General features: G+C 30.7%; 2 protein-coding genes across 2 annotated transcripts; both read right to left on the reverse strand.

Annotated features, from left to right (window-relative positions):
* Positions 1-373: 373 nt before the first annotated feature.
* On the reverse strand, positions 374-2,640 carry LOC134262194 (uncharacterized). Its single transcript, XM_062744579.1, has 4 exons — positions 2,526-2,640; positions 2,246-2,377; positions 1,696-1,804; positions 374-1,188 (listed from the first exon to the last, which is right to left on the reverse strand). Exons 2-4 carry the CDS (start codon positions 2,250-2,252, stop codon positions 717-719), a joined length of 588 nt encoding a protein of 195 aa, XP_062600563.1. The 5' UTR covers positions 2,253-2,377; positions 2,526-2,640; the 3' UTR covers positions 374-716.
* Positions 2,641-7,337: 4,697 nt separating this feature from the next.
* Positions 7,338-14,177, reverse strand: LOC134262195 (protein draper-like). Its single transcript, XM_062744580.1, has 5 exons — positions 14,038-14,177; positions 11,698-11,750; positions 10,216-10,356; positions 8,948-9,083; positions 7,338-7,672 (listed from the first exon to the last, which is right to left on the reverse strand). The coding sequence occupies exons 1-5, from the start codon at positions 14,121-14,123 to the stop codon at positions 7,369-7,371; spliced, it is 720 nt and encodes a 239-aa protein (XP_062600564.1). The 5' UTR covers positions 14,124-14,177; the 3' UTR covers positions 7,338-7,368.
* Between the last annotated feature and the right edge of the window lie 2,025 nt (positions 14,178-16,202).

The raw sequence follows: 16,202 nt of genomic DNA on the forward strand, positions 1-16,202 counted from the left end.
CCATTAATGGCCATCCCTATCATAAAAGCATATTAATTACATATTACATTATACAAAGCACTATGCATTATATTATTCATTTTGCGACAATTATTAATAACATCTTTCAGTGAAAAAAGTTTGCCTTTACTCAGAGGACAATTACAACGTCTACAGTGTATTGGAGTGCAATGAGAAAGGCACAACACCAATTATGAGACATATTATGAGGCATTTTCAAACATATAATATCAAATGTTTCTTTAAAAATAAATCTAAAAAGTCATCATTGACAACTAAGTGGAAATTTCGATCTTAAAAATATGATTGTCTCTCTACCAGGGAAATCAAGATGATTACTAGTATGTTTTTTTTTGTTTAGGTGATAACTTCTGTGTGTACTTCTGTATGTCAATATATCCCCACTTTTTGCCACTTTTCTCAATGCTTAGAGATATTTTATCTAATGTTTCGTAAATGAGTGCTCTTGGAGATTCAGAATCAGTCATTCTGACAATGATTTTTGTCAGAAATACGAATTTATCGATTATGATACATGCATAGAGATGATTTTTGGGGAATGTGAGTTTACCTCGATTAGTCAGAGAGGACGTTTCTAATTGTTCAATATCGATTTCTGACGGCTCTCCGACATCTTGAATTTTTGAGATAAATGAAATTTTATTTGAAGTTAAGGAACATTGCTAAAAGCAATGTTCGTAAAATACTTGTTTTGTTTAGGTTAAATAAGTATTTGAGTCATCGACATTTGTAAAGCCATTTGAATAAGGTCCTAATTCGTTGTTACATGTATCGAGGTTTTCCAAAGGATGTAAAATTACGTAGGACTCACGGAGTTGTCTTTCCTCGAAAGCCATATTGTTTGCTTCATCACACATCATATTTTTAGGTTCTACATACGTATTCCTCTCAAGTGTAAAGTCACTTGTAATTTCGACATTAATTTCTTTTGGGTGCACGGGTACGATATCATTATTTTGTTTAACATCGCTCCCCTGAGTAATTGATTCTGATTCATCTTTCTTCAATTTTTGTATCGATGGTTCGGAATCCTTGGAAACTGTATTATTTCCCGGATTATTATACCTGGTAGATTGAAGGCCACGCAAATCATTTTCTTCATTTTGTTCTGCTAGTCCATCAATTGAAACAGCCTTTTCAGTTCCCTTTCTCCAAAATCCTCCTCTCCTAGAAGTATTTATTGAGAGAGGAGTCAAAGATTAATTGTGTATAACTCTGCATTTGGTTATAGTATTTAATGTTAATTAATCTAATTTTTGGATTCATTGCAATAAAATAATCAACATTCAGCAACAAGAAGGCATTACAGCGCTTCTTGATTATCCATAACAGCTATAGAAATACAAAATGTATTTATTCTAAATTAAATGCATATTTTGATATAAGTTTAAGATAGGGGTAACTACGTACGTACGAACCTACTTAAGAGTAAGCGGAAAGTCAAATCATAAAAAAAAAAAAACTTGCAACATCTTTCATATTTTTTTGCCTTTCATAAGCAGTCATATCCTACTTAAAAATATAAATTTAACAATGGTATGTTAGGTCATTTCTTTTACATATGTATTTATTAATGTTTATATCTTTACTTATATTTTATACCGTTTTTGAAATGTACATAGGAGACTAAAACTAAACAAGAAATAATGTTCATTAATTGCGTTCATTGCTCACCTTCTTCTGTAAACATATGCACCAGCAATGCCGAATACTATAAGAATTGCAAAGACACCAGAAATGGCTAGTCCCGTCTTCCACCCGGACGAATCTTCAAGATATATTTCTGTTTACAAAACAATTCTCTTTGTTATTAGTACTCAAAAACAAGCTGTAAATACACAAAAAAGTTAACATTATGTTAATATATTCAATATATTTACAATGCCTATATCGTGTTATGGGAGAGGTTAAAATAATGCTTAACTTTCTATGCTTATCTTTTCTAAGTAACATGGTTTTTTTTCTTGATAAGATGCAGGACATACTGAATTCATTTGACGTTCTTTCAAAAGTATTTTAAAACAATCGAAATGCACTTAAGGAGAAAATTGATATTTTTCGGATGATCTCCATTTTAGAAAATGAAACGTATGGAGATAGCAAACAGTGTTCAAGATCAAATGTCCATAAAACAATACAAAACAGGAGCAGAGCAAACACACATCTCCAAAGATGGGATCAGGTGCTATGAACACGCAAATTCAGCTCCCTTTAAAATTGTTACCTTTCATAGAAAGATTGCATCCGTGAGTCGGGGAGCAATTTCCTGAGCAATCACACTTCTTCAGACAAAAACGTCCATAGTATTTAGAAGGACAGTCAAGACACTTTTCTCCATATGTCCCAGGCCAACACTCTGATTGAAATAAAGAAAAATGTACTTTAGCTTTAATCAGGAACTCTGTGAAATATGAATGTGACAATCTGGTGGAATATGTAACATGAACTTTCTTGTGAATGAAATATATAGGCAAATAAATCAAAAGAAGTCTATCAAAACAAACCTTCACATTCCTTTCCAACTTTTCGATAATTTGGACAGCAACTTCTTGATCTAAAATAAATAAGTTAATATGAAAAAAAGATCGTGCAATTATAAATTAAAACGAAGAACTCCCCTAGGCACCGGATTCTATTTCTTGAATTCTCGGATTCCTTGTTTAATTCCTTAGTCCGTGAACAAAAGATTTTTTCGAAGGTTTTCTCAGTGTTCATTTTCTCTTTTTCTTCTCCTCATAGTTTACGGACACTGGCAAGTCACGTTTATCCGGAGAAAACTGTTTAATACACGCCATTGGGATTTTCATTTCAAAAACTGTGATAGGGAGTGAATTCTCTACATAGTGAAAAAAATCTTTTGTTACAAAGATAAAGAAAAGCATATGAGTCCTTCAATGGATATTATCATATCTACAGTAAGAAAAAAAGCAACGATTGTTTTGATTGTTTGACTGTGTGTTGTTTAACGTCCCTCTCGAGAGTTTTCACTCATATGGAGACGACGCCACTTGACGGTGGAGAGCTACAAAATTTGACATATACTCGGCACTTAGGGTCATTGAACAGTGAGGGATCTTTTTTGTGTCTGTACCTACAGCGACACGGTACCTCGGTTTATACGATCTCATCAGAAGGATCGGTCTCCACGTCTCACACTGGGATTCGAACCCGTCACATAAGGATCAGTTCCTTACTTTGCGACTCTAGAGCAGACGCTCTAACCACTGCGCCACTCCTGCAAGGCGATGGCTTTGTTGAACATTGTATTCAAAGGAGATACAGTCAGCAGATCGTTGTTTACCTTATCTTTGTTGGGAAGAGCAAAGATCAGAAAAATGCTAAGAACAGTTTCGAGATCTTGTTACGGAGGCGCTACCTGGTATTTAATAGATCGAACTAAAATTAAAAATAAATTCATGCCAATATTTTGTAACAATTGTGTTTACGGCAAAGTACATGATTGACAAAGTTTTAAAGGAACGGTAGATTGATGGATAAAATGTACCAGAATTTAACATGTTTGAAGCATCATTACCCAAGACATCTTGAAAAATACTTACTGAAAGTCATGAACCTTGTCCATGTCTATCAATACAAGTTTCTTAGATATTGTTTTACAGTAAAATGTTTCTAAAGGTCATTATACTGCAGGGAAAGTGTTTATTGAAACCGTTTTACAAAACTATTTTGTTAAAAGTTTGGGTTTTTTTTCGACTTACCGTTTTTCCACCAAACATAATTCTGAAAAAAAGAAAAACATCAAAAAGAGTCAATTGATCCATAATACAGTATAAACTCTATTTTGATTACTTGGAAAATAATGAAACACAAACTTGATTTTAAGTAGATGATTTGTGGGTCAGGAACGCATCCAATCTTTTTATCACATATTTCTCCATTTGAGCAGTTGCATCTTTTACAAGGAATTTGCCCTCTGTGAATTTCCGGACAGTCTTTGCAGCACGTACTTCCAGATGGACATTCTGTAAAGAAAAATAATTTGGTGTGATTTATTTTAAAATTTTGCAATTTTGTAAATCAAAATGTATGTTTTAACCATATACTGCGAACACACATATTTTGTGAGGTCAAATCTTCCAGGTTTGGTGAAAATATTGGTTTGTGGGATTTGATTTCATGGTTGAAAATTTAGAGTATTGCATATGAAATTTTACATATTGTTGTGCTCGTAAATTAATGGGTCTTTCTATACCTTTCCACCTCGAAAACAACGAAAATTAAATCCCCACATAGAAATAAGTGATTTCAAAGTATCATTTTTTGTTTACCTTCACACTTTTCATTTCCCTTCGCAATATTTTCGCAACATATGTTTGAAGACCTTTGGAAAAAAAATGAATTTTTACATGTATTTCATAGAAAATCTTATACATTCAAATTTTAACATATAATGCAGTTGGTTTCATGTATGAATCATCTATGAAATAAAAATGCAAAGTCATAAAAACGCAAGTGTCATACTTACATTTTAGATGAATCCTAGTTTCTGTGAAGACGATTAAATACTTCGTGAAGTAGAACACATTAACAAGTTTGATGTGTACTATTCAGTGATAAAACAACTATTCAGTTTTATGTCTAGTATATATTTAGTAGGTTGATACACTAACATAAGTTTGCAGTTTGAACGTAAAAAAATCGTCTTTCCGTCAAGGAAATAAACTTTTTAACAGGAATTAAGATATATATCACTCTGAATTATTTAAAAATGAACAATTATTGCACCGTTTTTTACTGTTACTGGAAACAGGACTAAATATAGTAATTAACTGGTTTATAATACGGAAATATGATCAAAACACATAAATGATGATCTCTATCGATAAAAAGTCATGTATTTCTCTGAGAAAATTAGAAATAAGGGAAAGCTGTCAAACATTTCCTTGTTTTAGAGGTTAAATGTTCTATGCGAGGGTAAAAATAATGTTTGCAATTATATAAAAGTATATCATACTTCTTTGCAGAAAAAATATGAGTTCACATGAGAAAAACCATCAAGGTTCTCGCCTAAATTTAAAAAAGTAAAAAAAACAGTAAAATTTTAGCGCGATAGGAAAATAGATTTTAATTCATACCGGTATATCTAAAAAAGATTTTCAAAATAGTGTATAGATTTTTGTATTTTTAGTGCTAAACCGTGAACAAATACTGACTGGCCTGGACCCTTGGTTGGCTTGTACAATCAGTTATTTTCTAGACATAATGTATGAAAAAAATAAAATTATTTTCACATTTATTTAATAAAAACAAATACATTCATTCAAGAAATTTTAACTATCTAAAGCAGTTGGTTTCATGTATGAATCTCTCCATTCTACGTGATTGTATAAAATGAAAAGTCATTTAAAAAAACTGCGAGTAAAGGATAGTCGGAAATTGACCTTTCATATGACCTTTCAGTACCCAATCGCAGTGTACGAAATACTGCTGATGTAATTTGTTGATTTCACATGGAAACAAAAATTTGTTGTTAATGTCACAAGCGAGAGGCGTAAATAAAACAACTATTTTGTTATATGCCACTAGGAAAGAGTATATTTTGTGGCTTGATACATGCTTACATAATGTCGTTCACACCGCGAGTCAAATATCGTACGTGTATCAACATAATTTTATTGTAATCAGAAAGTGATGAAATGTTCCATCATTAACAGACATATTCTTGTATTCATATCAAGCAAAATTTGTGCAAAATCTTATTTATAAAGAAAAATTGCTGTGGCCTTCAATGCTTTTTACTGCATTTACTGGAAACATGACTGTCAATTAGTAATTAACTGGTTTATAACATGTCGATACGATATATCCTGAAACACATAAAAGATGATCTCAGACATCTGTTTCATACTTGGATATTTTCTTGAAAAATACATTAATGGAAATCTAACAAAAGCTATGATAAAGGTGATTTAACTGTTTTAAAGGTTTAATTCCTTTACTTATGCAGTAAATAATTGTACCTGGATTATATTATAAAAGGTATATATCTCCTTTGCAGATAAAAAGAGATGTACATATGAACAAAAAACGGGGTAAATTATTGACAAACCAGTTGATGAAACAAGAGTATCAGCGGTCCCATTTAAAGTTATATAAAAGAAATTTTGTCACAGAAAAATGTTAGCGCCATAGGATAATAAATTTTAATTCATATATCTCATAGAAATTTTCAAAAATTTTAGTACAGAATTTATACACTGAATTCGGATTTTCCGTTATTTCCCTACCATGACAAGGACCACTCGGCGGGCGTGGATCCTTGATTGGCTTGTAATATCAGTTATTTTCTAGACGATAATTTGTGGATATAATGTATGAATGAAAAGGGATAGAAAAAAATTTCCACACTTCCCCTTAATATTAAATGCTACATATATACATTAATGGTAGTCAGAATAAAAGTAAAGGTCTAACAATTTGCAGGAATGAAATATATGGAGATAAAGAATAGCATTTGAATTCAAGCTCAAAAGTCCATTAAATGATGCAAAATAGAAGCACAGCAGACACGGACCTCTTAAACATTAGAGGTGGAATTATATGGAATGGAGGAGTGGGCATCCTTTGCCGACGAGTCACACCCAAGTATACCTTGTCATGATCAGTGTGAAAATAATGGCATAACAATTAGTATGTAAACAGTCAACCAGCATTTGGCATAATAGACTTAAACAGTCATTACCTATATTTTATGTCTTAGGCTAGGCGAACGAGAATCAACACTCCAACATTAGTCGAAACTCATTGGTGGGTTTTATTTTAAATATATCACTTCCTATTAATGTTAAAAGATTGAAAGTCTTAGAGATTTCGGTGATATGTTTCTATAATTCAGAAATATATCTTCTCTGATTGTCTTTTGTAATTACCAGAATATCGGTTCCTGATTTCGTCTACTTACTTGTTCTGTCCTAGATTTTTGTGTCTGCTTTACCAAAAAAAAGCTCAGTTGTCCTTTGTAGCGGGGCTATTATTACGTGTGACTCTTCTTTTAAAAAAAAACGTCTAAGATATAAATTTTATGCTAAAAAGTCAAGGTCAAATGATGACGTCAAACATTTGTAAACGTGTCTTTGGGGAAATCACGAAATTTTAATTCTTTACAGAAATTTATTCATACAGGTTAAACAAGTTACATGTACCTCTTAAGCCTGCATCAGGCCTATTGAGGAACTATATTTTCAAAAAATTACGTGTAAACATTAGTAATCTTTTAAATTTTCTCTTATGTTGGAATTTCTTATTCCATTACATCTTTCATCTAAATTCAAATTTTCTGTTTAATTACAAAGACAAAACATATATTTTTTTTAATTTATTAATTTTTCAAATGTTTGCACCATAAAGTTCATTTTCTCTCAATATTGTCTCTGTTGTTGGATGAAATTGAAGTTTGTCATACGCAGAATCTAGAATGATATGGGTACTATAAATGTTGCCGGTAGAAACAGTTCCTTGGTTGTGCTGATGACTTTGATGTTGTTTCTTATTTATATCTCTTATAACTTCTGAATACATTGCATCGTCCTTTTCATTAGGGCTGTCATTTAAAGTAGTTAGATCTTTAATGACATACGGCTTCGCCAGTTGTCTGCTTGTGTGTTTATTATTTATCCTGAAGATATTTCTTCTGAAATGTAAAAATAATTTGTCTACGTATGGTTAAGTCCATGAAATTAATATGATATCTTATTGGAAATAAAATATATTTTTACTTTTTTCATGCTTTTCATGCATGTATTTGTTTATGAGATTTTAAGAAATTTATGTCCCCAGTAATCGAATTGTTGTCCTGTCCGTATGTGTGTTGGTCTGTTTACATGCATTTACCTTTTATTTATCTCTTTGTTTGTCCGGAAAAAATTATCCATAACTTTTGATTGCTTTGGGATATTGCTATTTCATAAATGTATTCCTTGTGACAAGACATTTCTTAAGGTAACACATAAGTCATTTCAAGGAATATATTTCAATACGGTATATCTCAAAACTAAAAAGTTACCGCATTATTATTTTTTTTTTGGTCCCGATGTCTTCAATCACTATTCACTGCATTTTATGACCGACCAAGAAAAGGTAAACATGAAGCAGGATGCATTTACGACTCAGAAACACTAATTGATCAATTGCCCTATTTCACAGATAGCTCCAGTTTGTATTATAGTACTTTTTAACAGCTGTTACTAGTACTCTGAGCCCGGACCTACAACGAGAGTTCGAATTCCACTGTAAAATGTAGAGACTGGTCCTTTGACTGGAACCGTTTAAATCATGGTCTTGTATTGCAGTGCTTACTGACTGGCTACAAAAAATCGCTGATTAAATGCCTAAAGTACAAATGCATTACCAGCGAGTCGTTGTGACCTCATTTAGAGAAAATTTTAAATTTTTTTTTCTTGGAATTAACTGTACAAGCTTTAAGAGAAATAAGAACAGAGAAGGGAATCATTCGTAGGAATCTTACATGTGTTATTTATTGTAATCAGCGTCTTTTTTGGAAAGTTTAAATACATGATATATTTTAGTGCTACTATAACAGATCTATTTGTACTAAAATGTCAGATATATATTTTTTTCAGAGACAGTGAGAGAGAGAGAGAGAGAGAAGTAGACAGTGTGAGAAAATAATAAAACGAGAATTGTTTTAAACTCAGAATACTGACCATGTTTACTTAAATTTTTTTTTTTTTTTTTTTGCCGAAGATATATATATATATATATATATATATATATATATATATATATATATATATATATATATATATATATATTTATGATTATGATTTTGAATCATAAAAATAACTTTTGAAATGCGGAAAATAAAATTAAAGACTTCTTCATCTATTCTGATATACCATATATTGCAATATTTATTGAACAACCCTTGTATTGTTAATTTCTTTACCTTTTATAAAGGAAAACAGAAACAGCGATTATGCTTGTCAAACAGACAATTAAAGAAATCATCACCGAGGCCAACACACCTGGTTGTATACCATCATCATCATCATCAGGATCCATTTCCAGTCCATAATCTGACACTAAAACAACAAAAAAGATTATATGTTTTAAAAATCAAATAAGTACATGTACCTTTCCCTGTCCATTTAATAAAACTACAAAGCTGCTTTGATTGCACAATTCTTTCTTTGACATTCATATTCTTTTTTCCATTTAATGGTGAATTAAAGGCATTATATGAAGAAATGGCAAAATTCTTTATAAAATTCTAGGGACAACAAAAACATGCATATTAATTTTAAGCTATTTGATTGATTGTGATCACAAACAGTACCTGATCATGCTCAAAGGCCAACGGGACATGAAATTTGGGAGTATTGCAAAAATACCTACAGATACAATCAGAAGGTGGAGCCGAGTACCATTGAGGAGTAAGCTTCACATGTTGACTTTAACACCTACCGATTGCCTTTTTTCTTGACTGGGTAGTCTAAAATTAGATGTCTAGCCAAATTGGTCTTAAAACGTCAGCCGACATTCGAAATAACGATATATTTTCCTTGTAAAAGACGTATTTGTTCTGTTTCATAGAATTTGCAAAACATTGACTTTTAAACTAGATTGATGACACCTATATAACATTGACTTTGTTGTCAATACCCTGCCGCGTTTAAGAAAGATGATCAAAAAAAGAACTTGATCCTGCGTGTTGATCACGGATTACCGAAATGCAAGTTACTACGTATAAGGAATTATTCTACGTTAAAACTTCGTGTATTCAAAGAAAATTGACTCAAATACCCTTCCTAATCAGCTTCCGATCGCTACTATTTTAAAAAAAAACACTCACAAGAAAATATTCGATGCATTCGTCCATGATGTAAAAATAGATTGTATCGAGTATTTTTGTAGAAAGTGTAGAAATTGATTATATAAAATCAGAGTTTATTCACATTATATTTGTTCTTTTGATTTTTTTTTAAGTCAACCTTGGTCTGACATGACTTTTCGAATATATTTAATATTGGTGAAGTTTTTTTTCTATACATCCTCATGTTTTTGTGAAGAGTAATGAAAAGGATTTGGAAAACGTGTACATGTACATGTATATGCATCATAATCTTACAGATCTTAAACTTCAATCTCTCGAAATTTAAGATAATTTTTATTAAATTAAAGGGAACAAAATCTAGAATGAAGACATATACGAACCTGTATTCACTAGCGTACATCCATTTACGATATCACAAATGTGACTATCGCTACAATTGCATTTCTTCGCACAATTCTTGCCATAATAATTCTCTGGACAATTTTCTGAACAATTAATACCATAAGTTCCAAGTGGGCATTCTGTAAAGAGGAAATTAATACCATTAAAGCAAACATTTTTGAGGAAGGAAATGTCTCACATGTCCACGTATTTGCATCTATCAACCCATATAAAATATTGGCTCTTGATATAGTTGGAAGACGCAATAAAAAATTGTTGGATACGGAGATGTATACGTTCTAAAAGGATGCATAAGATACATGCAACATGTAAAGGGACATTTAAAAGAAGGAGTATTATGATAATTTTAGCTTGTTATTATAACAAGAAGTAACTGATTTAACTCAAATTTATCAATTTGATATATATTGAAGTCATTCATCGACAGGGATTAGATTTTTCGGTTGTGGGCAGCAGATTATCAATTCATTGATCTCATAAATATTTGAATAATAACATCCTTTAATTATTTAAAGATAACCTATTTTTTATGCTAATTTCATATAAAGATTTTTTAAAGCCGCTTGGTCCGATTCTAATCGCCAAAAATTATATTCGTTTTTCTTCTTGAAAAATAATTGTCCATAAATTATTTCAACTTTTGTCAAATTATATCCCCATAGTCTTTTTCTTTTTAAAGATATCAAAATTCAAAATTTTAAAAAATAATTTTTGTTAGGTCATACAAAAAATAATCCTTTGTTTACATTGCGTGAAATCACCTTCGAAAAATTTAATTTATCGCTTACATGCATAACTCATGAAGAACAAACCCGGGATTTTTTTCCACAACAAAGTGTACACGGGCAATATTCTAGCCCTCGTTACTAAACTCACTTTTTTTAAAAATCTTTAAAAATATCTGATTTTTTCCTTTAGTCTGTAAATATTAATATTAAAATTACTATGGATTATATTAATTTCTTAATTTTTATAAGATATATCATGACTTAGGATGAAAAAAAAAATACTCGGGTTTGAATTCTCTTCATAATTAGATATAACCGATAAAAGTATTTTTTTTTCAAAGGTGACTTTAAAACAGATCTCAACTTCCCGTCAGGAACTGCTGTTTGTCAACAATGTTTTTGGTCCATGTTTTCCATGTAAGGATTGTTGTAATAAACTATTAAATCAATCTTATAAATTATTGCTAAATATTAACTATGTAATGACGTACTTTTATTGTTTAAGATAATATGTGCCTGTTTCGGATGAAGCGGCTTTAAAGAACAAAGTGTCGATGCAGCAAATTATTTTTACATGTAAATTGTCATACTTACAATGAAGATTTTGTTTCCTTGCAATGGAAAGAAAATCGGGAGGGAGTGTTTGATTTCAAGTTACATTTCATGGCGTTTTTTAATATTTGCACTGAGGAAAAAATACATGTACACATATGCAAACACTTTAATACATACGAACACAGGTCAAGTTGACTTGATAGTGGTTTACACAACATCTGAACGGATCTCTAGAAAAAAAATAAAATTAAAATGAATTAAAATTTATTCAGTCAAATGACTGAGTAATTTTCTTGTCTTTGAACCTTGGAAATATTTGAAGATCATTGGTTCATTTTATCAAATGCCCTTTGACGGTATTTTATACTACTTGTTTTTAAGAGAAAAGATTGATCGCTTCTTTTCATAAAATTTGATAAATTTTGATGGCGAACACAAAAGAATATTTGCATATCTACTGCTCTCTCATACCAAGAACATGTAGTCTTCAATTGCGTTTATTGGACTATAGACGCAATTTTACCTCTACTATGTGTGCAATTGCTCTATCACTCTCGTGTAGAACAATCTCGACTACACTTGTATAAGGTGTTGAGAAGTATATATATGAAATGTTTCGTAAGAGGAATGAAAATAAGTTTTTAATAATATTTTTTGAAAAAAAGGAAATTCAGAATATTTAAAATTGCTGATTTATATCTTTAAAAATTCAGTTTTGGTCAATGTATTCAATTGTACAATAAATCTTTATAAAATCATAGAGAACTGCCATATTTTTATTTTTTCGTATCATGCATATTTTTACAAAGAACGATAACTCTTCACACTTGGGTAAATAACATTCAGAAAGAGAAAATTTCTATTTCAAGAATGATTTCAGCTATTAAAAATAAATAGAAAAACTAAAAATATATATATAAAAAAGCATTTTGGTGTAATAATCATGATAAAAAAAATTCTCATTTTTCATCATAGTGTTAAATTATTGATTTTTGTCAGAGTGTTTTCATAACGTTGATCGATGACGTCACAACTACATCAAAACAAAAATGTGATGACGGCGTTGCTTGTATCCAGATAACTGTGTTTGAGAGGGAAATACTTTATAAATTGTTTGTGATTTATTAGAGAAAAGGAGCATTAATCAGGTTTACTGATTTTAAAGCCGTATGTTTTTCTTTACTGAGGACAAGAAGCTGTGTCCTTATGTGAATCAGGAATTCCTCTGATATTCTTGAAAAAAAATCAAAGAATGCAAATATAAGTAATAAACAACGATTATTAAGTGAACATGGCAAAATGAATAGCAATAGCTCTGCTGGCATATTTTCCATGATGCGCTAGCGCGCATCATGGAATATGCCAGCAGAGCATTTGCTATTCATAACGCCATGTTCACTTAATAATCGTTGTTTATTTCTTAATTATACGTAGATCTTTTCAAGTCTCTTTAATGAAAAAAATAAATTTAATTCAAACAAATTATTTTTTTTAAACTCCTGTTTAGAAGCTAGATGAATTAGAAATTTTCAAACAAAGCATGTATATATCTTTCATACATCTGAAATTAAAGATATAGTTGCTTTTCTAAAACTTCTTAAGGAAGTTAGAGAAATGAAACATAAAGAGATAACGAACAATATCAAACGTCCTTCTGAACAATATAAATCGATAATGTTTACCCACCTCTTATGTTTTGGAGGTCGGTGTTCATATTTTGTATTGTTTTATGGACTTTTGATCTTGAATACTGTTCCTTATCTCCATATTTCATTATTCATCCATTTTTTTCCTTTATCTTATTTACGCATCGATCATGTCGATTATATACAAATGCAGTGTACTAACACCTATGGAAGTTAAAACATCTACATCTTGAGTCCTAATTACAGAAAAAACTAAATACATATATCTCATAAACATATGATCTCAATGGTTAAGAGGAAATAATGACTGTATCATAAGTACTCTTGGTCATTCACTATTTTGATTCGCGTAAACTACTGAAAGTGACTTAGACTAGATCTGTAGTCGTTGGTTGTTTTACGTATATAAATACGTTTTTGACAAGATTTATATTTAAATAAAATGACTGCATCATTTATTCTACTTCTATCATTTAACTCTTACCAGGAAAATTCTTGCCAATTAACTCAAAGAGGAAGAAGTGTTAACTTTAATCATAAGGAAAAGGTTGTTTACATGATCAAATTTATTTTTCTTCCGTGATAATTCTTATTAAATATTGCACAAGGAGAAAATATATATATCCAGACAATTAATCGCGCCAATGTTTGTTTTCCCTCTCGGTTTACTATTAAATGACTGAATTAAATAAACGATTTAAATACAAAATATAGCTTCAGTATATATACGATGTTTTATATATATAACATCCTTGTACAGAAGCAAAATTAATGTAAACCACTGTTTATCGAGTTTACCCGTTTGTGTGGTTTTTTTTTATTCGATCCCTCGACAAAACTACTTCAAAAGAGCAAACTAACATACCCTTACCGATTGCATACTCCATCTGTGAAAGGCATACAAATAAAGTCACACAATAAAACTGCTAGAAAAACAAAGTGCTTCTGTCTCTTCATAATCGCTCTGCATTATGTTTAACTAAGGGACCGAGTACTTACGATGACAGCTGATTTTAAGGACAGTTTTCCGGAACGTAATTTTGCAAAATTCCTTTACCATATCAGGCTATAAACATTGTGATCTATTGTATAATACTTGTGATATCTTTTCACAGCTTTTTACAGCAGAAATGTCTTTAATTAACTTATCTCATTCTTTTAAAGAACTATATTCGGTATATTGCATATATTTGCCCCCCACAAAAGTCAAATTTTGAAAACTTCCTGAATTGTGCTGATTTCAATAAATTGTATGAGAAATATAAATTAACAGAAAATATTATAGTGTCAAAGCAGTGTATTCACAAATTTTATTTTTATGACGTCACAAACTAGTCAGATTTTATATCCTTTTTCAGAAAGAGGACAAAATGGACAAAATTTCAACAATTTAAGCTTTAAAATTTATAGAGCGCAAGTTTGTTCAGGAACAATATTGACATATTTCAGTAATATTATCATTCTACACATTATATCAAAAATTGATCCTGAACACACATGCACTCGGTGACTTTTACTCATAATATCGACGAAATATGTATATTTTTCTGTAAAATTCATAAAAACTGAAATTTACGTCATGTTTGTGACGTCATTACGTACATATGGCGTCATTACCTATGAAAATATTCAGTGCTTTGAAGTCAGCATATACTCCCCTGTTTAAGAACTTAATTAAGTATATCTCCATCAAAGTTTAATTGAGGGGGGGGGGCAAACATTGGTTATTACCGAATAAAGTTCTTTGTTTGATAAAAATAGAGAGAAATGTTAAAAATAAAATATATGAATGTGCATTTGAAATGGTTAATTAGCTGCATTAAAATGTTTTAATGCATTGTCAATCATAAAAATTTAGTTACTTGTTTGCACATTAATATGTCTTGTCATTTTATAAAGTTTGAAAAAAAATTAAATATTTGAGCTCTTTATAAGGTTTAAATAAATTAAATACGAGGGCTGTCCCGTAAAATCGTGGACAAGTTGTCTAGTTTGAAAAATAATCATCACTGCGTTCTGAAATTTTCACCACTTTTTAGTAGATAAATTATGAATATACATAGCAAATTTCAAATAGATATATGCATAGGTAAACAAATTGTGATATTTTATGTTATGTACTGTATCGCCCTACGGCGCACGGATGATAACGTCAAAGTGCCTAAAACAGCGTCACGTTTCATCTTTGCTAAACTTAAAGTTGGATAAGCCCCACTTAAATTTAGAAATTTTATTGATTTACATATGTGAGTATCTATAACCAGTTAAGAAACCAATAAGGCACACTCATGCGATCTTCTGAATATTTATTAGCAAGTTACAGACAGTATTCTCACCATCATTCAACTAAAAGAGAATCTCAGTCTGTCCATATGTTTTGTACTATCTGGGGACTCGACCACGAAGACTTCACTAAGAAAACTTTCATTTCATTTATATACTAAAGATCTGGTGATATTTTTCATATTTTCTTTCTTCTGTATTCATTTAAAGTCTCTTAAGGCGTCATTACAACATCCTAATCTATCTGAACTGCTCTCCGGTGCGCCGTAACGTCATAAAAAGTCGCCATTTTTCGTGTATTGTGTTTATTACTTTCCCATTTCAAATGCTCGGGAAACTGCCAAAAATTAACCAAATGCCTTGAAATTTTTAAAAAGACGACAGAATTGATTAAGGAATGGAATTAGGATAATTTTCATCCTAATCTTATGTATTGAAAACTTTTATTACGAATTAATTCTTATGTCTTCTCTAATATAACCTTGCTATTTTTACCGTGCGCCGTAGGACCGTACCTTGTGCACATTCAAGCAGAATAAGATTTTTATTTTTGAATATATATTATCAAAAACATTATGATTCATTTAAATATGATGAATAAACATTTACTGAAAATTTCAGCTTAGTGCGCCAATTACTTTTCGAGAAAAACGCTTTGTCCACGATTTTATGGGACAACCCTCGTATGTCAACCATATGGCTAACCTAGTTACATCACAGCTTTTAATTTATGAAAATTAACAACAAGGTGAG

The sequence above is a fragment of the Saccostrea cucullata genome, unplaced genomic scaffold (genome assembly GCF_032062105.1).
Source record: "Saccostrea cucullata isolate Sc308-1 unplaced genomic scaffold, CSIRO_AGI_Scuc_v1 ctg6140, whole genome shotgun sequence".
Lineage (NCBI taxonomy): Eukaryota > Metazoa > Mollusca > Bivalvia > Ostreida > Ostreidae > Saccostrea > Saccostrea cuccullata.

Excerpts from the sequence above, each read along its gene's own strand:
- LOC134262194 (XM_062744579.1), bottom strand. Across the intron at positions 1,189-1,695 it reads GCATATGTTTACAGAAGAAG|GAGAGGAGGATTTTGGAGAA; the intron begins GTGAGCAATGAA and ends AAATACTTCTAG.
- LOC134262195 (XM_062744580.1), bottom strand. The coding sequence starts at position 14,123 with ATGAAGAGACAGAAGCACTTTGTTTTTCTAGCAGTTTTATTGTGTGAC. Across the intron at positions 11,751-14,037 it reads ACAGATGGAGTATGCAATCG|AGATCCGTTCAGATGTTGTG; the intron begins GTAAGGGTATGT and ends TTTTTTTTCTAG. Across the intron at positions 10,357-11,697 it reads AGTCAACTTGACCTGTGTTC|AATGCCCACTTGGAACTTAT; the intron begins GTATGTATTAAA and ends TCCTCTTTACAG.